This window comes from Emydura macquarii, unplaced genomic scaffold, assembly GCF_026122565.2.
Source record: "Emydura macquarii macquarii isolate MOO-44397 ecotype Brisbane River unplaced genomic scaffold, CSIRO-AGI_Emac_v2 contig_2422, whole genome shotgun sequence".
In the NCBI taxonomy this organism is placed as follows: Eukaryota; Metazoa; Chordata; order Testudines; family Chelidae; genus Emydura; species Emydura macquarii.
The window spans coordinates 3,721,644-3,746,742 of record NW_027132559.1 but is presented as its reverse complement, the minus strand read 5'-3'; the positions used below and the strand labels follow the sequence as shown (position 1 = coordinate 3,746,742).

General features: G+C 42.4%; 1 protein-coding gene across 2 annotated transcripts in view; it reads left to right on the top strand.

Annotated features, from left to right (window-relative positions):
* Positions 1–25,099, top strand: part of SH3BP5 (SH3 domain binding protein 5) — a 57,585-nt gene that overhangs the window by 11,259 nt on the left and 21,227 nt on the right. For both annotated transcript variants that reach the window (XM_067561803.1, XM_067561804.1), the window contains exon 3: positions 5,082–5,210. In XM_067561803.1, coding sequence (XP_067417904.1) covers positions 5,082–5,210 — 129 coding nt within the window. The remainder of the gene's footprint in view (positions 1–5,081; positions 5,211–25,099) is intronic.

Below are 25,099 nucleotides of genomic sequence, written 5' to 3'. Positions count from 1 at the left end.
TGAAAGATCGCATATAGATGGGGAGGAGAGAACTTAATCACTGTGGCTTTGGTGTGAGTCTTGCAGCACTCACAACTGTTATGGCTTCTTTGCTGTGTGCCCCTAGGCTGCAGCATTACAGGAGTTTTCTCACTTCCTTCCTCAGTAAACACGTGCTAGGAGCATTAGATAGAGGGTCTGAGCAAAGCAGAAACAACAAGATACATGCAAAACACGTACACCTAGGGGACAACGATGGCAGCTGGTCATGGAGAGTAAGGCAACAGGTAATGGGGCGGGGGGGGGGAGAGGAGTGAGGGTGGTACAAGTGAGGAGGAGGAGGCGTCCCAGTGCACATAATAGGCCTGTCTGGTATATCTGCCTCAGGTATTTTATGTGGTCCCCTTGACCACTGTATCTGAGCACCTCAGAATCTTTACTCTATTTATCCTCACAATACCCCTATGATGTGGGAGTGCTACGATCCCCATTGTAAAGGCAGAAACTGAGGCAGAAGAGGGACTAAGTGACTTGTCCATGGTCATATGGGAAGTGTGTTGCAGGTCCCAGGCTAATGCCCTAAGTGTTGGACCATCCTTCCTGGTCCCAGGCTAATGTCCTAAGTGTTGGACCATCCTTTCTTTGCAGTGGATCTGTCCATTCACGTAAGTGCTCCAGGTTCATGAGCAAGCATTCCAAGTGCCTCAGGGTCACAGCACTTTTGAGCAAACCTGGTTTGTGCTTCTGCTCGCTCCAGCTCAGTTCAAACTGTGGCAGAGCTAGTGTCATTGGGAAGTGCAGCTGGTCCTTCAGCACAGTTGGATGGTACTCCTGTACGCCCTTCAGCGGTCGTTCTGATGGAAGGTGATGGAGCCTGTGCTGTCATTGCATTTCCCTGTTCTGGGGAGCTATGCCTGGAACTTGTACCTGTGCACTGCAGCACCTGCCCCAACAGCTGTTAATGGGAGCTGAATCAGTTCAGATTAACTGGCTGGTTAGTGTGGACGCACTGGACTGCTGCAGGAACAAACAGCGCTGGAATTGCTTAGCTGAGACATTTAACATGGAAGTGCCTCTAGCGTTGACAGGGCTAAGGAAAAGTGACAGTGTAGGGATGAAACAGAGGGGTGGTAACTTCTCCAGGATCTACTGGTGCCTTGGGTGTCACAACTACCACTACTGTGATATGATCCAACACAACATGCCCACCTTAAGAAAATGATTAGGAACATTTGCTAGTGGTCAAGGAACATAAAAGATGAGTGCTTACTTTTATCGTTCAGAAGACAGTTGAACATGCAGAACTAGGATCTTTTTTTCTGATAAACAGAAACTTGAGGACATATTCTCATTAAAATAAGCTGTATGATAAACAATATGGTTTTAAAAAATTTCTTGCCTAACATAGACAGCACCAACTGTCTCTTATTGATCAAAATGTCGTTTAGCATCCTCATTGTGGGTGTCTTTTTAAAACAAGACCCCGATCCTGGGAACACTTCAGCATGTGTGTAATTTTACTCCTTGATTTGAATGGGACTCTTCACAGGAGTAAAGCTAAGCATGTGCTTAAGTGTTTGCAAGATGTGTGCCTAAGGTGCCAATTAGAGAGGCTCTTGTTAGAGTGCAGTAATTAGGAGGTGCTTCATTGGTTAAAGATCTGTGGCTTCTCACCAGATTTGCTCTTGATTTAACAGCTCCATGCTGTTTTTTATTCCATATGGAGACCAGACACATTCCCTTCCCTAAGGGATGAGAGTACGTATAATTAGAACACAATTTGTGCATTGAGACCTTCCCCAACTCTATTCGTCAGTCATTATAAGAAGTTGTTGGTGACAGTTACCTTCTTTACAAGAGTTTTGGTTTTGGACCTAAGAATGAGGCTGTTTGAACTAGATGCTGTGGAGGTCTCTTCACATGCATTTTAGACGCCTCACATTTTAAACACACAATCTCCCCCACCCCCAATCTCAGAATCTGGGGAAAGTGAAAATAAATGCATCTAACTATGTTACTTGGAAATGAGTGTTTAATGATTGTTCTTACCCTGATGGGAAACCTTTCTTCTCCTGCCTCTCCCCCTCCATATGCTGCACTATTTAAAAGTAATTTTCCTGCAGTAAATTCATCATGTCTGCTAAAACAATTTAATTTCACCTATTTGTGAAGCTCACGTTTTGAGTAGTGAACCATATAAAATCCATTAGTTTAATTAGTAATGCTGTAATTTAACTCTTCTGATTCAGAAGCTCGCTGATTTCATACACTTAGTGTCTGGCCATTATCTCATGATGCAGTTTGATATGAACACTTTTCTCCAAGAAAAGAGACTTAAGTCAGAGTTATAAAATAGAATGGAACTGTTAATTTAGTATTTTAACATTAGGTGTTGCCACCTTATCCATATAAATATTATTTTAAAGTAGTTCAGAATGCTTTAAGATGCCAAAGCTATTAACATGGGGACAATAAATTATGCAATTGATCCTGTTAGGATTTTAGATAACACTGAAAATCAACCATAATTGAGTGTACTAAAAATACATTTTGATAGTTTGTTTTCAATCTTTCTCTTTTGCCTCTCTGAATTTCAAGTGTTAGGTTGCAATGTTTTTGTAATCTTGGCAATGAATAGATGACAACTTTGTATTCTAGAAATCTCAGAAAAAAAGAAAACAGGATCTGAATTAGACAGTGCTCCAAGCCAGCTGCTCTCAGTTAATCAAAATGTAACTCCAGCAGTGTGCCTAAATCCATCTTACTAATTAGAATTGCAAGATTTGTCATGAGCACACATGGTCCTTGCTCTTGGTCCCTTTAAATAAAGCCAGATTCCAATCTCAGTTACATCTGGCAGGCTGGAACAACTCAAGAGTTATGCTGGATGCTGAGATCAGAATCAGGCCCAGTCTGTTTAAAGAAAAAACTCCCAATGGAACAGAAGAAAGGTTCTAATCACCTCACTAATTATAAAGAGGGCTAAGTCAATTTGGAAGTGACAGAAGTTCTGACTTTCTTAAATATAATAAAGAATAACAGTCAAATGGGAAGCAGCCATCTTCCCTAATTGATGCAACTAGAACTGAAAAGCTTGACTTTCATGGCAGAAAACTGAATTGAAAGCTCTACAGAGATGTTGCGAGGAAGGTGTGTTTAAATCAACTTTTTTTTTGTTTGAAAATTAGTCTGTACAGGCTTTTTAAAAAGTTTCTGGTGCTTCCTCTTGGAGCAAGCAGGTCCTTTGAATCCAACTTCATGTTGTAAAATGGTGTCTTGCTGAGAAATACCATGAAGGGCCAGATACTATGAAGTTCTAAGTGCCTTGAGTTCCTGTTGATGTTAATGACAGTCGAGAATTCTCAGCACAACATGGGATTGGGCTGTGAGATGGCAGGACCCACTATGACCCAAGTCCATATTACAGAGCAGAGATGCTCAAACAGAATTCTGAAAGCTGCTTTGGAAGTCTCTAAAATTCCTTAGTAAACATGTAGCTGTACAAGTTATCATAACTAATCCCAAGAGATTTCCTTTTAAGTGTTCTCTGGAAAGAATAGAGACAAGTTGAAATCTCAGACCTCAGAGGTTCAAGGATCGTTACCCAAAAGAGCCATTGTAGTGTGAATTCATTGATTATTCTCACAGCAAAATGACTGACGAAGTATTATTTTATCAACTACAATTGGTTAATAACCTAGTAAAAACATCCTGATTGGGTAATAATTAAGTCACATAGTTTTTTAATATCATGTGCTGCAAAGAGCTGCAGGAGACACATTAAAGCAGTGGTTCTTGCAACAATTTTTTTGGTGGCCTCTTGCTGGTGGCCACGTTGACAATTTTTCCTAATATACTCAGTTAACATTAGGAAAATCAAATAAACATGCACATGTCCAAATAATAAGTTCTGGGTTTTGAGCAGTTGTGTGGATCAGAATATTAGCAAAAGTTGAGGACCTCTTTGACTAGAAAGGCTGCCTCACTCACTTTCAGGTGAGTGGGGTGCATGAAGAACTGTAGCTCCTGCCAGGTGGCTGGAGGGAGTTCACTTGTTCTTCCCTGTAGAGCAGCCAATCTGGTTACACGTGCAGCACCTGCCCCGAGCCACCTGGCAGGAGGCAGGGAAGGGGCTGCTTTGGGGGAGAAGAACTGCAGCTTAGGGAGGGAGCTGCTGGGGTCATTTGCACGGTTGCAGGAAGGGGGGGATGAGTGGGTGAATGCAAGGACCCGGGAGGCAACCGAGCAGCTGGCAGGGAGGGAGGGAGGTGGGTGCCAGAAAGGCAGGGAGGGAAGGGGTGGAAGTCGGTACCATAGGCACTGGCGTGGCCGGGGGTAGAGGGTGGCTATCGGGAAGGCAGGCAGGGAAGAGGGTGAGAGTTGGGACCCCAGGCACTGGTGGGCAGCCAGTGGCTGGCAGGGAGGGGTGCAAACCCCGAGGCAGACACGCGGGAAGGGAGGGGGCGTTTACCTTGGCAGTGCAGTCTGGTGGTGTAAGGTGCTTCTGGGAGCCAAGGGCCGGGGCTGCTTCCAACAAGTCCCGGCTTGTGGTCAGGAGAAATCTGGCTGGGCCGGGTGGATCCTTGCCCCTCCCTCCCCAGCTGCTTGTGGCTGCACAGAAACCCCCGGGTGGCCTCATTTGAGAACCGTTGCATTAAGGAGTCATTTGTGGCTCGTGAGCCTCAGTCTGAATGTTATTGTACTAGAAGATCACACTGTAGGCCAGGTGTATCTTTATCCTTTACCTCCCTCTGAGCTCAGTGCACTGCCCTTCCCTCCCTTCCTTGGCATTTCCCAACCACTGGCCTATTTAAGAACTCCTTTCTGGCTTATGCGGTCATGGCATTTTTATAGACACTGCTTTCTGCAGTTACGTTCTGATATCCAGCATGGAAATATTAGCTTTGAGGTGCATTCCTGGGTACTGGCTATTATTATGATGGAACAGTTCTAGCTTAATACTAGTGACAGCCACTATCCTAACATTCTTGGCTACTCTTTGACTTCTAATCAACATCCCCACACGAGGAACAGCAGATCAAGAGAAATAAAATTGCACAAACACTCTAATTTTTCCTCTATCTTTTCTTCCCCTCTTGTAGGATGCACGTCAAAAATTCCGCTCTGTGCTGGTAGATGCTACAGTGAAACTAGATGAACTAGTAAAGAAGATTGGAAAAGCTGTGGAAGACTCTAAACCATACTGGGAGGCTCGGAGGGTAGCAAGGCAGGTGAGAACTCTCTCTCTCTTTTTTTTTTTAAGGCTTATGCTGGTAATTGGATGAAGGTACAACACAAACTGCTAAGTACACACTGGATGCATCATGTGGTACTATTAATAGCACCCTAAGCGTCAGCGTTTGGCTGACACTCTGGTAGATGCGTGCGCACTCTAGTCTGAAAACTACCATATAGGCATAAGCTATTGCTCTGGTAGATGTCTGGGGTTGCATGCTCGCCATATGAATTGATGGTGAAATCTGTCTCTTCCCCCTCTCCCTCCCCAATGACTGTATGTGCCCTCTAGTCTGAAAACAACACAGGCATAAGCTATCAATAGTAAAAAGCTTGTTCTATTGTCTTTCAGTAATAATGGCCTTTCAGAGAATAAAAGACCTACTTAGGGTTCTTCCTCTTGGCAGTTGTAATTACTCTAAAACCGGTTACAGAGCTTGAATTTCTGTCTTTTGGTTGCCTCTTTTAAAGCTAAATGCTAAATCGGTAAACTACTAAAATTGAAGGGTATTGGGATTTGTTCAACCCCACTGCTCCTCCCCCACAACCAAGATAACTCTGCTCTGATTTTTCCTGTTAAGTATAACACACAATATTACTCTGAAATGGGCGAATATTCAGGGATAGGTGAACTCTCCTCTCTGTCATGAATTATGGCACTTGTGTGACAGTTGTGGGCAATGTGGGTTTTTGACGTTTGGCACCTAAACCTGTTAACTTTGTTACTGGGGCTTGGAAAAGCCCAATTGCCTAGGGCAGGTGAGTGGGCCGAGTTGCGGTAGGGAGCTGCTGGCTATAAAGGCAGTGAGAGCGCCTGGAAGCACAGAGGTGACTTCTCTTTTACTTTTACTACTAAAAATTGGACCACTTTGCTAGGTACATAACTTCAGGCATCCAGTTACAAAACTGTGTCCACTGTGACCTGAACTTGGCAGTTGCTGCTGAGCCCATGCAAATTGCATTTTATCTCTACTTCAGTGGTTCCCAAACTTTTTACTAAGGTGACCCATCGTTACATGCATTCATCCTCCACCCTGGCACTGCAACCCTAATCCTGGCCCAAATGCAGAGGGGTGCGGGGGGGTGATGGTGGTGGTGCAGGGGTTTGGAGAGTGAACTCACCCTGTGACTGCAGCACCTGTCCTGCCAAGCTGGCCTGATTGCCTGTTCCAGCACTGTGACCTCATGTGCCAGATTGCAGTGCCTGGAGTGGGGAGTTGGGCCTCCCCCCACAGGAGAAGGTGAGTGCAAGATGGGCTTGCTCTCCAGCCTCCCACCCCCAGGCCTCTCATCCACACTGGGCCAGGAGAAGTATATATTTGCCTACACCAGGGCCCGGGGATCCAGCCCTGGACATGATGACTTGTCTAAAGTTTCCCGCAACCTATGGTGAGTTGGGACCCACTGTCTGGGAAATATTGCTCTGCTTATTTGCTGTCTGTAAAAGCCCCTAAATTATGCTAGCTGGAGCATCTTGTGAAAAGAGAGGTTTGAGCTCTGTTTAAGATCTTGTTTCCAAAACACACAAATAACTATTGCATTTAAAAAAATGTGGACAATGCTGAAAAAAAATTATAGGATTGCAATATTAGTACTCCAGTAATGACAGATTCATCAGTAGAGATTACCATATTTATTCAGTTCATTCTGTTAGGTGTAGGTAAAATGCTATCCTCTCCTGGCTTGCCCACTCACTCAGACTCTAATACTGTTCTAAGTTATTTAGATTCTTTGATGCTGTCTCCTTTTTGGAGGCTTGTCTTCTAGCTATGTATAGCCTGCTTCCCAACAAAAATCTTCTTATTTATTATTTGTATTGTGGTAGAGTTGGGGGGTCCCAGCTGTGATCAGGGCCCCATTATGCTAGGAGGCTGTACAAACATAGAACAGAAAAATGGGCCCTGCCTTACTTACGGATATTTGTTTGCGAAGGTCTTGTAACATAACAGCTTTAGGGTGTAGGGGAATACTGTTCAAGAAATACAATAAAACAGAGAGCCATAAGATTACAGCGCATGTTATCAAACATCATTCTCTGCCCCAAGCAGTTTATAGTCTGAATTTTATTAAGTTTGTGTAACAAGATATTATTTTAAAAAGGCTACAGGGAAAATGACTCAGATTGGGGGGGGGGGGGGGGATCACGGAACATTGGGTGACTTCCTTCACACTGGGATATTGATCCATTTCACTCATCCAGGGATCTTTTTAAACTTTGATTCCCAGAGGTGTAGAGGAGTGATGGGAATTAAAGAAACAAAATGATTCCCTTCCAGAGCACCTCTCCCTTGGTTTTTCTTATTACCTTCTGTAACACACTGCACCCCCATGTACACCCTTACAGTGTGATTGTGTATCATTCATATTCACCCTTATAATGTAATTGTGTATTGTTTCATGCAAAGTGTGTCATGTAAGATGTTTCTGGAATGCTCATGGTATACTGAACATTATTGTTATAGTGATATGTTTGTTGCAGTATCATGAATGGCAAGGTCCCCACATGCCGGGGGGGGGGGGGAAGGGGAAAGGGTACAATTTACTGGGGCCCAGAGGCCCTGGGTGGCCCGGCTCAGGCTGCAACCCCCATTGGTATGTGTGTGGGAGGGGGCCCATGTTATAAGTTTGTACTGGACCCGAAAAAATTATGCTTGGGCCTGGTGTATGGTTATGAGGCTTTGCTATGTAATATTCCCAAATATGTGTCTCATGGCTTGAGACAGATCTAGGCAAAATTCTACAGCGCTGAAGGGCAGTTTGCACAACCCAGCTCAGCATTCCAGGAACAAAGGACTGGCCCAGAGGTTGACAAACGAATCCCTAAAGAACAACAGAGACTCAGGGCATGGAGGGAACCATGAACGGACACTGGTTGTGTCCTGATCCTGAAAGGGAGGGTGAGGCCCTAGAGAGGAAGCGAAGAAACATGTTAAAAAGAGGAGACGTTTTGCCGTTCTCTCTCTCTCCCACCTACATCTGCAAACACGACCAAGCAACTGAAGTGCTGATCACGGGGAGGACCTGGCTGGAGGCAGACCAGCCAGCCTGTGATGAGAATCATCTGTATATGTAAGGTTGCTGAAAGTGTTAAGCTTAGTTTAGAATGCGTTTGACTTTTTATCTTGATCAAATCTGACTTGTTCTCCTCTGACTTATAATCACTTAAATCTTTCTGTACTTAATACATTTGTTTGTTTGTTTTTTTATATCTAAAGCAGTGCATGTGGTTTAAAGTGTGTTAGAGACTCCATTTGAAGTAACAAGGCAGGTGCATATCAATTTCTTTGATAAATTGATGAACATGTGAGCTTGCAGTGTGTGGTTGGCAGTGCTGAACATTGTAAGATGGCAGTTCCTAGGATTACATCTGGGACTGGGGGTGTTGCGTGGGGCCATAACATTGCATAATCCCATGAGTGGCTGGCTAGAGGCACCCACCCATTGAGTTGGGGGCAGTTTTGCTTGCTGGGGGCTGTGCATGATCTGCCCATGAGTGGGAGTTCACACGGCAAGACAGGTTCCAGGATTTGGGGGGATTGGGGTGACACAGCGGTTCACCAGTCCAGATTGCAGAGAGGAACGTCAACCTTCATACATTAATAACTATATAACATATAAATTCTCTTCAGCCTCTTCGTTCATCCGAACGCTGTGGAATCATAATAGCTCCCTCCCAATTTGAGCACCAGACTGTCCACAGCTGAAATAGTTAAGTTGAGAAGTCTTGATCTCTCTTCACAGTCAGTGTGGAGAGAGGGAAGTGCGCTTTTATTCTTTTCTGTGAGGGGAAGTAAAAATCTGATCCATTAGATCCATGTCTTCTGGGAACAAAAGTCTGACTTGCTGTTGACATTCAGATTGGCTGAAATGTCAGAATTGTCCCAAGTAACTTGGATTAAAAATGCTACATGATTGCTACCCCCTTATCTGAATTGTCTGCCACACGCTATGTTGAGTCATGTTGAGATGATTGGCTTCAGTCATGCATTGACCTAATTCTCCTGTGAAAACATTGGTATTGTTTTTATTAAAGCAAAGCCATTTAAAATGGGGTAAGGGTGCTGACATTTAGCGCAAAAACACAAATGCAATCAGGCTTCTAGTTAAGGATGAATTTACTGTTCCTCAGGGCAGCCTGAGAATCCTGAGACCACCTGTACCTACTAACATCCCCATCTTGTGCAATTCTGCACTGACAGGAAAACTTCAAGAACTCAAGACTAATGAATCTCCTAAGTAAGAATCCTGTAATGTTTTGTCTGTCTGACATATTTCAGGAGAAAGTCAGCTTGGCCAGTCTGAGATGAAGCTCTCATGCAACATAACGATCACTTGGGGCTAGGAGTTGGGTTGTCTGTACTTGCAATACATTGCGTGAAGCTGGAACAAAAATGGACACCAAAGCATTAATGTTCAACTTGCGTTGGTGCTAAAGTGGCCCGGCAAACTCTGAGGACCTGAGAACCTTGGGGGAATTTGTAGGTCTGTGGCAAGGATGAATATTCACTATTTTGTACATTATCTTGCAGGCACATCAACTACTACAGTGTATCTTAGTGAGATGTATTTGGGGAGGAAAACGTGCTGCCTGGGAAGCTGAGCATATAAAAGGGTTTTAGCACTCGTCTTCTGGCTTCAGAGGGGAGGTTAGCTAAAATAGCAGCCCAGCATTTGCATTGCCTTAACCAGGAGCACTGACATGAGATTATTTAGCTACTTAATGGGATAGCAAGTCAATACTGTCATTGCAACTCATCACATCTTTTTCCGATGAGTGCTTCTTGTTTGTGTGAAATCTCTTGTTCCTAGCTTGTTGCCATAGGTGACTGGTCTGAGAATGAGACTTCTTTTAATTGCAAATGTAATGGAGAAATGGAAGGGGGCGGATCACAAAAGTATATTAATGGTTTAATCACTGGCACAAGGCTCGATGCTGTAGAGAGCCCTAACTACCAGTAGTTTAGGAAGACTTGAAGTTGCTTAGCACCTATCAAGATTGAGCCTGTCGTGCCCCATTGTAAGAGGATTTTCTGCAAGTCTTGATCAATCAGCTGGCTAGGAGTTTGGGAATGGTGTATTACCACCGTAGATGTTGCTTTCAGTCACTGTGGAACAACCGCTATACAAAAGCAAGCATGATCACCCTAGTACATGAAGCACAAGGCTATGAATCAGATGTAGGTTTTATTTCCAATTGTTATGTGGCCTTGAGCATATGACTTCACCTCTGTCTAAAATGGTGATACCACTCCTGTGGGGTGTTGGAGCTTAATTTATTAAAATATGTAGAAGTGCTTTGATGTCCTTGGTTTGAAGATGCTACAAAAGAGTGAAGTATTATCCTTCAAGACATCATCACTGATTGCCACACTAAGAACCAATGACTCAAACAGTCAATAATGAGCTGTTCCACTTCTCCTGACTGGAAAAAATAGTTGACACACCAAGCTGACTTAGTGAAGCTAACCAGACTAATAGAGAATAAAACCTCTGGTAATGTCACCTCTGATGGTAATAGGCGCTACACTACAGCACTCTTGATAGCGCTTTGTTCCCTGACTCTTCAGAACTCAGTAGGTGATTCAGGGTGGGGGAAGAGGTGAGTGCTGTGGGAGCTTTAGCATTGAGCTTGGTCTGGAGAAGCATTATTCTGTGTGCCAGACTGCAGTTTGTTCTCTGTGCAGCTTCTACAGAGGACCATCAGAAAACTTGTTGCTGGCAAAAAGGGGTGAAGGAAGTGTGCCAAGTCATATCTACTGAGTTTTGGGAGGAAGATTCATTGCAAAGAACGCGTGTTTGTTTCGTCTTAGGTCTTGCACTTCTTCCCTGGCCTGTCTCTACAACCAGTTCTCTTTTAATATTCTTGGCTTACGTTCTTGTATAACACCTCATTATTGTGAAGAGACCTTAAGTACATTAGAAACAATACATACAGGGATCATCATTTCACCACAAAATGCAACTGTTTGGGAGGTAAAACCTTGTTGCTTTTGTCTGTTTAGAAGGCAAGGATTTAAAGTCCATTCATATTGCCTAGCAAACTTTTCTTGGGAAATGGGGGGAGAGAGGAATTTGAGAAGCAAAAATTACAGGTCAGCAAAACTGTGACAGACTTGTATTCATATTTGGCAGCCTGCCGTGGAGTTAGTGAAAAACAAAACTACTGGCACAGATGCAGTAGAATAACTAACTGACCTCTTCTGGTTGGAGTGTGTGTTTAACTAGTTAGTAGCTGTGAAAGAAGGAAATTGGATACAGTGAATCTTTAAATGTTCCTTGAATTTTTGTAAATCCTTTCAATTAAAAAATAGGTATGACCCACAGCTTTCTACAGCCAAAGCCCGTGGGGCAGCAATATCATTGTAAGCAATAGGGTGTTTGGCTAAGCATTGTAACTTTTTAAATAAGGGATAACTGCATTCATTTTAGATGCAATATTGCTGCTAGCAAACTGCAGTTCTGCTCATATTCACAACTTATTTAGCTCATCAATAAAACAGGTGCAAATAGCATGACAAGGCATGTGTGAGAACTAGCACTGGAACAGAATTAACAGCGCTTGATGAGGATGACTAAACCCCAACGCATGTTAAATGATTGTGAAGAGTTCTTAAGAGCACTTCCTTGCATGTTCTTTGTAAATGTTCTGTTTGGTAAAAGCAACTCCGTGTGACTTTTTTGTTTTTAGCAAGCTATAAGAACAATCCACCACCTGCATATTGGGTCGCTTGGTCTACAGCGTGGCTGTAATAAGGATTCCAGTTAGGAGCGAATGCTTGAAGGGAGAATGTTGAGTGGGAGATGTCCTTGCAGAGCTGTATTGAATGCTACAGACTCTTCTGCTAAGACATGGAAGCAAATGGCTTGGGTCTGTTATAGGAAGGCAGGCATAATGGTTTGAAAAGCTATTACCTCATCACCTGTGCAGAGGAGCCACTTACGTGGCGAGTAAATGGCTTACATAGGAAGTGGATGCTCAGAAGTGCATTATGAGGGTGGTGGTATTTGGTACTCTTTCTAAAGCGGTCATGCAAAGTGGAGAGTCCTTTCTAAAATGCTGGCTTCCTGTAACAGGGGAGCCCCTATTGAGGGGGAGAGAGAAACTGGATTGGGGGCTCTTTTAAACTTCCCCTGGCACACTTGACAGCTGTGAAGGACAGTCAGTAATTCTTGAGGCAGAAGAGAACCATTCCAGGAAGTGGTGGCTTAAACAGCTCTGACAGAAAAGGAGGCCTACAACATAGTCAACCTCCAAGCCTCTTTGTCCTATCTGGGAATCTAGGGAAGTCTGACAACATAAGGAAGGTTGCTAGTGAGGGGAAATCCATGTGAAGAGTGCAAGGAGAACTGTTCAGCTGGACTTGCTTTATAGCCTCAAGACTTCTGGAGTTAGTGTGGTCTGGTGACTGATTTTTTTTTTTTTTTTTTTTTTAAACGGGGCTTTTATTTCAGTTGTTTCTCTCCCACACCCTCCCAGTATTTTATTCCTTGTGGACCTGCTCTGTATGGCAATGTTTTTCTCTAGTGACTACTTCTTTTTCATTATGAAACACATCATTACATTTTGATGCTCACCTCCTGCCACCGCCGTGGGGAAACGAGGGCTGGTGACGTTGGTCGTCTTGTGAAACATGGAGTTCCCTTGGCATGACCACGAGGGAACCTGCGGAACAGATTTGTCTCCCTTCTTGTCTGTGAGACTCTGTGGTGTGTGTACTCTGGCTGTGTGACTTGGCATTAGTTCAGCTCAAAGCCAAGGATGAATTATGGCAAGCATGGGAGTTTGACATGATAGAACTATTTAGGGAGAGAAGTCATTTCCTGCTTTTCAGCCAAGGAATAGAGTAAATAGAGAAGCAGTGTTTATTTCTAAAGCAGGATGCCCTCTGGGTTAGGGAAAGGAAATCTTTTGCCACACTCTAAATTTGATGTATTGCCTTTTGCGATGCTACAGAGATATCGGATCAACATCAATTAACCCCTATATAGTGTACTCTGAATATAGGGACCAGTCAAGTTTCAGTGTGATAGTTCCCATCCTGGTTTCAAGTACATCAGGCTAGATATGTCTCAGTCTCTGGTCTGATCATTCCTGCATAACATATTGTTGCTGCCTGAATGTTCAAAACAACCCTATTGTCATTTGGTGTGTTTCTTCTTTCAGGGTGATGCTTCAGGGCAAAGATATGTATGACCAGGAAAGAGGGAGGTCACGGAGACTTTATTTGTCAGACAATTAGGTTTTGGGTGACAGATTTTTTTTTAAAGGCCTTGATTTAATATTTATTCACTGGGGTTTGTCAGCTGGCTGAGTAGAGGAATATTGAGTGTCTTGGACAAACTGTTCTGAACCAGTGGGAAGGCAATGGAGACTTCCTGGTGCACCTTGAAAAGTCACCACTGGAGATCAGATTGGTGAATTAAGGATCTTGATTATATTCCTCTTCCTATCAGATGTGTTAATATTGAGTAGGAGGCTGCTCTGACTAGCAAGTATGGGTTTTATTTATTCTTCACATAGAGGCCATGCAAAGAGTGGCCCAGGATAGACAGGGATGGCAGAGCCTAGTTTGCGTCCTACCCTATGTTTGATGGTGCAGGAAGGGTTCAGATTTGGATATTGAGTAGGTTAGCTGCAGAAAGAAAAGAACCACTATTTTAAGGAAGATAACATGCAATAACATCATTAGAAAGAAAATAAATATCACTGGCAGGCCTGTAGAAGACCTGTCTATACTTCCCTCCGTATTTACTCTTTGCTCATGTTTTGATTAGGTAAAGAGTGTTATGGGCTGCTATGACACTCTGAGGTGCAATGCAGACCAGTGAGGGGCTGTGTCACCACCTGTCTGCAACTCTGGCTGCCTCAAAATGCTTGCTGGTTTTGCTCTCAACCTGGGCCTTTCACAAATGGCATGCTGGTCACACCCTGAGTGTCTGTACAGCTGCAGTCCTGGTCCAGCAGCTCTGACCCCAGCAGCCTGTCGGCTACACATCAGCGCCGCACTGGCTTCCAGCTGGATGACCCCAACACATTCCTAGGCCTGGATTTTCCTAAAACATGTATTCTGCACTGCCCAGCCCTCTCCTTAATAGTGCATATATTAGAGGTACGTTGTCCCTGTAGGGGGCCAATATCCAACAGTTTGCTACTTTAATTGTAATTACCAAACAATCCAGTTTAAACACAACACTGGATTAGTTCTGATTTAAAGAATAAAACAAGTTTCTGTAACCACAAAGAGAGACGTTAAGTGAGTACAAGGTATTAAAGTCGGAAGTGGTTACAAGAGAAATAAAGATAAAATGCTTCCTAGAAACAAAAAAGTAACTAACTAGGGTTGGTTGAAGGTTGAAATCTTACCACTTGTTCACTGCAACATAGCTGATCAAATTCTCAAGTCAGGATCTGCCTTCAAAGTCCAAAGGGCTGGTTCCTTTGTCATCTTGGGTGAATGAGAGAGAGAGGGGGAGAAAAAAAACAGAGTCCCTGGGGTATTTTAGCCCCTTGCCTTTATAGTCTATTCACCCTTGAAGTGCATTTTCCTGAAAGCTACCCCTAGATAAAGTTCCTTCCAGCTGAGAGAATGGAGGCATGAAGTCTCATGGTGAAAGAGGCTCCATGTTGGTGTTTGTTAAAATGCAGATGGATCTGCAAAAAATGGCCACTTGACTGGTGACAGTTCTAGCCAGGTGTCAGCTTTGACACCTGGCTAGAGGCATTAGCTTGGTCTTTGAGAAACAGGTGTACCCCCCTCCTGAGACTTGTCTGGTAAACACATTTCAGTCACAATTTCAGTTTATGTTCAGAACTCTTAATAAGCATTTCATACATACATTTCCCCATATTATTGACCAGCCAGTTTCTAGTTTTCAAATGATACCTCAAAGTCATATTTTGTACAAAGATCACTACAGCAGTGGATAGGGTGGAATAGAGGGGTGAATTCAGTCACAGCTGCTGCTTCTAAAAAGATTTGTTGCTGGGAACCATTTAAAATCCAGCCTGAGGTAAGCTTCTTGCAACTGCTGCTATCTATGCTTCTAACTACTTGGAGGTCTGATTGCATTCTTGACTGCTCTTGGCCCCCTTAAACCTCTTTTATGGTCTGTAAGTACCAACCACCTTCATTGCAGTGGAGTAGAATTGGCTAAGCTTTGCCTTGAGTGCACATCCTTGTTGCTCCTTACCTAACCAAAAGGTTGGATTACTGTTGGTTGATGTGAGAACTGAGCACGTGTCCTCAACAACCCATTGTAGGTGAGAATGGAAGCCCAATGCCTTCATGTTTCATGCCTTTTCTTTTTGCTCATGCTACTATCTCTGGTAGGGAAATGTTTATGGGCCCTTAATTTCAACCCCTTGAGAACCTGTGGAAACAGTGCTGCTTTGATGATTAAATGAGATGTGATTATGGTGTGCAGCCTGGTTCACTGAACACTTATTATCTCAAGTAATTATAGACAGAAATGTGCTATGGCAGGCCACTTGAATCTTGCAGCATCTGTTTTTGGGACTTCGCTGCTGTCTCATATGTCAGTAGGGAAGGCTGCTGTCATGCAAAGAAGCATGCCTGGCTGGCTCCTGTGAACTTAAAAACCAATTGTAAAGTAAAACCTTATACTTACTCTATGTGCCATAGAGATTTTATTGTGCAGAGGGTCTATTAATCTAGATGAACATCTCCATATTTTATCCTGGCATTCTAGCTCTCTTCTTGAAGATAAGGATTTCTTATAAAATGGCCAAGTTACTGTAATCCCATCTTCCCACAGGGAGAGAAGGTGGGCAATTCTATGTTTTAGTTTTGGCTATGCTGAAATACACCACTAACAGATGGTGCTCGCTGTGCGAGAAGACTGTCGGTGCCTTGTTAATGAGTACAACATGGCAGTCTTTAGTGCCATAGGCCTGCTAAATAAGGTGAGTAACTGCAGTCTGACTTGCAACCTGAGACAGTCCCGCTCTAACTAGCTATGTGGTGCATTTTCTGTAGGCTCTCCATACATGCCCTATGCAATGCACCTCAGAGAGCATAATTTATTACACGTTGGAGTGGGGAGAAAGAAGCCTCAATTTTATCAAGCCATCTCTCATAGCTTTTGAATGACCAAAAGTATGATGGAGGGAAATAGGCTTGATGGCTTATCACCCACTAGAATAGGAGTGGAGAATTTAAAGCCTTCATAAGAACATCTGAAGTTGGAGAGCTTCCAATGACATCTGTGTATAGGTGTTGTCATAGGAGAAGGGGCTTCCAGTGTATATAGTCCCCTTCTTGTCAGGCCTATGGCAGTGATTGATGCAGGCCTCCTCTGTGACTTGACTGAATTCTTTGGATACTCTGATTTTGTCCAGATTAAAATTGTTTTTTTTCTTTAAGAGGCCATGGAAAATCATATTTCTCGAATGCGAGAAAGCAACTGCATACATGATGTGAACAGAGGCAAGAGGCTGAATTAGATGCCACACTGGGTTACAGATTGAGCCTTATCATCTCTGGAAATGTGACTTCAGATTTGGGTTAGGTGATGAGGGAGTTAAGTGTGATATTCTTGACTTAGTCTACAGCAGACATACTTCCCTGTCTAGTAGAGGTGCATGGGGACACTTTGCCTTAGAACCGTTGCTGTAAGCAATGATAGAAATCTCTCAATATTTGCCACGTTGCCCTAACCTAGCCATGCCTTGCCTTCCCTGTCCCGTCATGCAAAAAATTGCCATGTATGTAAACAAGCTGAGATCCAGGAGTCAGCTGGAGCTGTAACAATTCAATCTCTAAAAGAAAGAAAAATCCAAGGTATTTAATCAAAAGCGGGAGTCCAGTATCAAACTAAGGACATCTGGTCACTGTATTCCACAGGAATTTTCATTATTTACAGTGCAGGGAAGAAATAGTTTGTGTCCAAAATGTTGGAGGTCTAATGGGGTGGGCTGAAACTTAAAAACCCTAAATCTGCTTTTGAAAAGGCAAGTTTAACCTTTGTGCAGTGTAATAGCTCCTTAATAGCAGCTTCAAAGATGCAGAGGAGTTACAAACTCTTGATAGGAAAAGTAGAGAAATTGGATGTTCTGAGACAGCAATGCAAAGAATAATTGTAGACTTCTGTATAGTTCAGCATAGATTCTTGTCAATCTGCCATTAATGGGACAAGCTTTGAATTTTATAAGTGATTAATCTGCGTATGTGTGGAGAGGAGTGGTTCTACATTTAAAATGACTCATCCTCGTCCCTCTAATTTGATTCCTTTTTTTGAGTTTCTTTTTATTTTGGGAGGGGCAGAGGATGGTTGAGAAGAAAGGTTGTTATTTTTTTAAGTGCGCACTATTTTTTTCACAATGGTGAATGAGACTCATGAAAACAGTGTGGCTAAGTCCTGTGTAGGTTTTCAAATCTAGGGTACAGTGTTCACTTTAAAGCATTAACCCATTCATTTCTTGAAGTTATTTTTTTCATAATTTTTCTTCTAATCATTGAATGTAGGGGATGAAATTGGGCTCAGTTCTCCCACAGGCTATGGCTCCTCCCAGGCACTCGAGTGGGTTCCTCTTCCCAGCCCTTTCCCTTATAAAGGTATTGATCTTGCCCTCCAGGCATTACACCCTCCCCATAGCTTCCTGGGCACAGTTGCATTTTCCTTTTTTTCAAGCCTACCTTGGAGCCCTGTCACAGAGATGACAAGAGTGAAGAGTCCCATTTTTCTGGAGACTCTTAAAATCTCCAAGCAAGAGGTTCAGTGTCCTCAGGTCCCCTCTGCTCAGTTGACCGTGGATCATTTCAACAGAGGGTAAAATAACTGTCTTTACTTCTGTCAAATTAACCATTGTTTCTATTTAACTTTCCAGAGTTAGGGATGTCTTGGTACACTCATCTGATGAGTCTGGGACTTTCCTTTCATGCTGTACAAAGATTTCTCTAAGGCTGCCCAGCAAATTAGATGACGCAAAGATTCTGTAGGTCTTGGGCAGTGCTTTAGGCCCATTTTTAGGCAGTTGGATACTATGTTGGCTGGGACCATATAATCCTTCCTTTTCCTTTTAGTTGTATCTTGTGCTCTCTGGAGTGTTGGAGTATATGAAGGATGCTATAGAAAAGTAACATTGTCACCTTATTTGGACAACATTTGACCTCAATGTGAAGTGTGCGAGCACATCTATATGGAAACAGTCTTTAGGCTGGAGCGTGACTATCTAATAAAATGGAACATTTCTTACATTCAGCTATAGTTAAAGTCAAGAGTAGACAAACCAGGTCCAAAATGACGGCTGTTGATTGCAATGTCCAGTCAGTAATTCTGGTAGTAAAAAGAGCGCTTGTTTATTTAGGACTGTTGAATAGGTAAACCCACCTTGGTGGTAATCAAGAAGGGCACCCCTTGATGCAGATGTGGTGACTGTTTTCACTGGTCAATGAATGTCCACAAGGGTTAAAAGCCTTGGGTAGTGGAAAAAATAGTCCAAAATCAGATTGGGAGTGACCTGAAAGGTGAATGGGTAGAGCCCTGCCCCATGTTGTAACTAATTAAATACCTCATTTCTGGAATAGACAATTGATATAGCAGAGTACCTAGTGTTCTCTCTTTTACTTTACCTAGTATCTTAACCACATGACTTAATTACTTAAATAAGAGATGATAACCTAAAGAGAAGTGTATGAAACTTCCTGTTTGTCTCTAACTGTCTAGTTGGGAGCCAGTTAATTATTTTGGAGTAGTAAGCAAGTCTTGGCTATTAGCAAGACAAATGTAAAACACTTGTTTAAAGATTAACGGGCAAGAAATACATGGGTTTTGCGTAAGTAAACCAACTAGCTTAGAGCAGTGATTGTGGGCTACATATCTATAGTTTCTTGGAGTGACAATGATTATTGATTACCACGTCTGTCACTAACTTCTTAATTTTACAGGAGTAATTCTAAAAATACACCATACTGAGAGTAAAGAAAGTATACTTCCTCGCATTGTAACAGAGGAATATGGCTCGAGTAAGTGGACACTCTGAGGACACAGGTTGACTGGAGAAAATGAGGTCGTGTGTGCTGAAGCTTAAGCCCAGGTACTCCAAAGGAAGCATGGCAGTGAGAGGAGGCAGCCAACTGGAAAAGTGGAGTGCAGGTTGTGGCAGAGGGGATAAAGCATCTGAGGTCACAGAGTGAGGCAGGACGGCTGAATAGTTGGAGAGGAGTATTGGAGAGGGCGGACTCAGGTGTCTGGGCTGTGGCTGCTATGTCAGAGGGGGAAATCTATTGCTGGGTAGTGGGAAGAACTGCTGGAGGAAAAGTTTCAGAAATGATGACTGGAGGCAGGAATGCTAAAGGCAGCAGTGCTGGGAGGCAGAGAGTGGTGCTGTCCTGAGCAGCTGCTGGCTGACTAGAAGGTGTGAAGTCTTTGGGGAGGCAGTGTCTCTCACCACTTCTCTGGAGAGATTGCCACAGATGCATGAGAACAGCCAACAGTTGGGTCAGACCAATGATCCATCTAGTCCAGTATCCTGTCTTCTGACAGTGGTCTAGTGCCAGGTGCTTCAGAGGGAATGTACAGAACAGGTGAATCAAGTGATTCATCTCGTCTGCCATTCCCAGCCTCTGGCAAACAGCAATCCCTGCACATCCTGGCTAATAGCCATTGATGGACCTATCCTCCATGAACTTATCTAGTTCTTTTTTGAACCCTGTTATAGTTTTGGCCTTCACAACATCCTCTGGTAAGAGGTTCCATAGGTTGACTGTGCGTTGTGTGAAGAAATAATTCCTTTTGTTTGTTTTAAACATGCTGCCTATTAATTTAATTTGGTGACCACTAGTATTTGTGTTATGAGAAGGAGTAACTAACACTTCCTTATTTACTTTCTCCACATCAGTCATGATTTTATAGAACCCTATCATTTCCACCCTTAGTCGTCTCTTTTCCAAGCCGGAAAGTCCCAGTCTTATTAATTTCTCCTCAGAGGGAAACTTTTCCATATCTCTAATCGTTTTAGTTGCCCTTTTCTCTATCTTTTCCAATTCAGATATATCTTTTTTGAGATGGGATGACCAGATCTGCATGCAGTATTCAAGATGTGGGCCTACCATGGCTTTATAAAGAGGCAATATGGTATTTTCTGTCTGATTATCTATCCCTTTCCTAATGATTCCTAATATTCTGTTAGCTTTTTCAACTGCTGCTGCACATTGAGTGGTTGTTTTCAGGGAACTATCCACAATGACTCGAAGATCTTTTTCTTGAGTAGTAACAGCTAATTTAGACCCCATCATTTTATATGTATAATTGGGATTAGGGTTTCCAAAGTGCATCACTTTGCATTTATCAACATTGAATTTCACCTGCTATTTTGTTGCCCAGTCACCCAGTTTTGTGAGATCCCTTTATAACGCTTCACCGTCTGCTTTGGACTTAACTATCTTGAGTAGTTTTGTATCGTCTGCAAATTTTGCCACCTCACTGTTCACCCCTTTTCTAGATTATTTATGAATATGTTGAACAGTACTAGTCCCAGTACAGACCCCTGGGAGACACCACTATTTACCTCTCTCCATTCTGAAAACTGACCATATATTCCTACCTTTTGTTTCCTATGTTTTAAGCAGTTACTGATCCAGGAGAGGACCTTCCCGCTTATCCCATAACTGCTTACTTTGCTTAAGAGCCTTTGGTGAGGGACCTGATCAAAGGCTTTCTGAAAATCTAAGTACACTCTATCCCCTGGATCACCTTCGTCCACATACTTGTTGACCACCCCCCCCCACCCCCCCCAAAAAAAAAAGAATTGTAGTTGATGATTAAGGCATGATTTCCCTTTACAAAAACCATGTTAACTCTTCCCCAACAAATTGTATTCATCTATGTGTCTGATAAGTCTGTTCTTCACCTCATTTTCAGTCTATTTGCCTGGTACTGAATGAAGTTGGGCTTACTGGCCTATAATTGCCAGGGTTGCTTCTGGAGCCTTTTTTTCAAAATCAGCATCACATTAGCTATCCTCCCGTCATCTGGTACAGAAGCTGATTTAAATGATAAGTTACATACCATAGTTGTGCAATTTCACATTTGAGTTCCTTCAGAACTCTTGGGTGGATACCGACTGGTCCTGGTGACTTATTACTGTTTAATTTATCTATTTGTTCCAAACCCACCTCCAATGACCCCTCAATTTGGCACAGTGCCTCAGATTTGTCACTTAAAAAGAATGGCTCAGGTTTAGGAATCTCTCTCACATCCTCAGCCATGAAGACTGTTGGATAGAATTTGTTTAGTTTCTCTGCAATAATCTTATCTTTCTTGAGTGCTCCTTTAGCATCTTGATCCTCCAGTGATCCCACTGGTTGTTTAGCAGGCTTCCTGCTTCTGATGCACTTAGAAAATTTTTTGCTGTTATTTTTTGAGTCTTTGGCTAGCTGTTCTTCAAATTATTTTTTGCCCTTCCTGATTATATTTTTACACTTCACTTGCCAGAGTTTATGGTCCTTTCTATTTTCCTCAATAGGATTTAACCTCTACTTTTTAAAGGATGCCTTTTTGCCTCTTAACTGCTTCTTTTACTTTGTTTAGCCATGATGGCACTTTTTTGGTCCTCTTACATTTAGATTGAACCTCTCTTATGGTGTCTTTAAAAAGTTTCCAGGCAGCCTACAGGGATTTCACTTTTGGCACTGTACCTTTTTAATTTCTGTTTAACCAACTTCCTCATTTTTTGTAGTTCCCTTTTCTGAAATGAAATGTCACTGTGGTGAGCTGCTTTGGTGTTTCTTCCTCTCTTCTCCTCCCACCCCCCTCCCTGGATGTTAAATTTTATTATGTTATGGTCACTATTACTGAGCGGTTCAGCTATATTCACCTTTTGGACCAGATCTTGTGCTCCACATAGGACTAAATCAAGAATCGCCTCTCCTCTTGTGGTTCCAGGACTAGCAAGAAACAGTCATTTAAGGTGTCAAAAAACTTTTTCTGGATGCTGTCATGAGGTGACGTGTACCTAGTCAGTATGGGGATAGTTAAAATTCCCTATTATTAAGTTTTTAATTTTTGTAGCCTCTCTAACCTCCCTGAGCATTTCACAGTCACTGTCGCCATCCTGGTCAGGTGGTTGGTAGTATATTCCTACTGCCATATTCTTAGTGTTCAAGCATGGAATTACTATCTATAGAGATTCTATGGCACATTTGGTTCATTTAAGATTATTTCATTTGACTTGTTTTCTTTCACTTATAGTGCCACTCCCCCACCAGTATGACCTATTTTGTCCTTCCAATATATTCTGTATGGTATTACTGTGTCCCATTGATGATCTTCATTCCGCCAAGTTTGTGTGATGCCTATTATATCAAGAGCCTCATTTAGTACGAGGCACTCAAGCACTACCAGAGCAGCTAGGGGAGAAAGTATGCCTCCTCTCAGCCTGGCCCGGCAAAGCCCAGAAGAGAATCTTCCTCTAACACACCTCTCTATATATAGCCATTTGGGGAGGCCGCAACTCTTTTCACAGAGATTCAGTGCTGCTGTCTTCACTCCTTGAAGACTCTTCCTCTTGCTGCTTCATGTTCTCTCCCTTTATGGTACCAACATGGGAGTAGGTGCAGAAAAGGGGTGTGTGTGTGTGTGTGTGTGTGTGTGTGTGTGTGTGTGTGTGTGTGTGTGTGTGTGTGTGTGTGTGTGTGTGAGAGAGAGAGAGAGAGAGAAAGAGAGAGAGTTGTAAAGTGACTCTTTGTAACACAATATGACACAGTTACTACACAAGCCTGGCTGAACTGCAGTGTTAACATCTGGATCTCCACATATGGAGCATTTTCTCAGTGTTGAGCCAATTTTATTTGAAACATATAATGAAAGGAGCTGTTAATGATTGAGCTGCCATTAAACATTAAATGTGTGCACAGGGCTTTAGCCATTCAACGTCCATTAAATTCAGTGGGAGAATTGTGTAGCTAAAGCCCTTGAATCCAGGCTTCTGAAAGCTTTTTCCATAAGATTACTTTATTAGATTAGCCAGGTGAAATTCTTACAGCCCTTTATCCCACACATGGCCTTGAAAGTGAAACCTTTTTCCTTTTTTTCCCTAGTACCCAGGGTAGGTTGTCAGCCAACTTTTTTATGGAGAACTTCTGACCTTCAGTTGCAGTGACCTCTTTACCAGGACAGACCAAACTTATTGGAAGAAAAAGTAGTTATGACTTCCCAGTGAGCAGCAGAGGGTATTTTTGGGACTGAGATTTATGCTGCTCTAGTGTATTTTATCAAAGGCTCAGACCCAACCTTGTTTAAAGATCATCTGAAGGTTTTGCTATATCCACCAGATACCAAAGTCAAGGGCAGATAGCTAGTTACTTAATATTTTAAATTACTTGCCCAGAGGTGTTTAGGATTTATAAAATGTATTTATTCATTAGACGCGAGCAGCTGGAGTTTTTAAACACTGAGACTGTTTTCAGCTATCGTGAGCCTGCCTGCCTGCCACACCGCCTTAACAGTGAACTGACACTGGGCTGGCAGAACCATAGTTTATCCACTGATATTGGCACAAAGCACAGTGTCTTCATGATGTGCCATTCAACCAGAAATTAAATGTTCTCTAATGTTTTAGGGCTCTGGCAGCTAAGAAGATCTCTTAAAGGAGTTTAGGTTGTAAGCTGTCTGAAAGCAGCAAGGGTTGGATAGATCTGTGTAAATAGAAAGTACTTAACCATCACTTCAGAAAGCAGTGTGCCAAGTGCTGGTAGTGGTGGGGGAAAACACATCCTTACTGTTCTGGCTTCTGATTTTTCTAGGCTAATAGAGACACTCCAACAAGAATATATTTATCTATCATCACTGTGGGGTGTAAAACATCTCTGAAGTGTGATAGAAAAGGGAAAAAGTCGAAAGAGCTTGCTACCATTTCAGAAGCTTTTGAGGGGAGCTGAAGGTGGGTTTTTTCCTTTTGAAACCCGTGTTTAAATTAGGTGATATTTTTTCCCCTAAGGAGGCCTTGTTTCTGCAACTACCTGTAAAAATAAGCATGATGTTTAAAGTGTGAAGTCTGATACATCTGGTGCTGAGAACAAGCTGCAAACAGCTCTTTCAAAAGATTGCTGTTCTGTTCTGCTTATTTCATATTCTATAACAGGGATTAGCAGCCTTTTCTCAAATGACTACCTCTTGCCATCTGCAACACCAAAACCATCTACTTTTTCCCCCACATGGCCCAGTATTCCAGAATCCTTTGCACTGTTTCAGATCCAAACCCCTTTCCAAATGTTAGCGAGACAAGGTACGTGAGGTAATATTTTTTATGGGACCCACTTCTGTTGGTGAGACACAAGCTTTTGAGCTTGCACAGAACTCTTTTTCAGGTCTGGGAAATTGTAAACTTGTGGTTGTAGTTTGTTTTGTCATATCTTGTCAAAGCTGATATTTCACATTTAGTAAATATATATTGGTTAATTACATTTAAAAATCAAAGTGTAACTGAAAATTTCACCTTCCCCAGTACTGTATGCTAAATAATTCTAATGCAATTGCTTATATTTGAAAGGTTTTCTTGGCAGAAAAGCTGGAAACTTTTTTTAATGAAAACTTAGAATACAAAAGGCTATGACCTTTAGTTAAACAACAAACTCGCCTTGGGTTTGCTATTCTAAAAAGAATTTCTAATGTTGTATACTAAATCGATGTTCGTAGGTTAGGTGAAGGTAAGTGATACGATGTTGAAAGTGGTCATTACACTTCAGTTATGAGCAGCTGACAAACACCTCCAACTTTAAAAACAACCTAAAGATCAAAAACCCTAGGTAGCTGAGCTGATTCAGTAACAACCATAAAAAATGAGTATTCATTAAAAAAAAATTCCAATAACTTGAAACTAGGCTTTTTAAAAGGATTGTTTCCTAGAATTTATCTTCTTAAAACC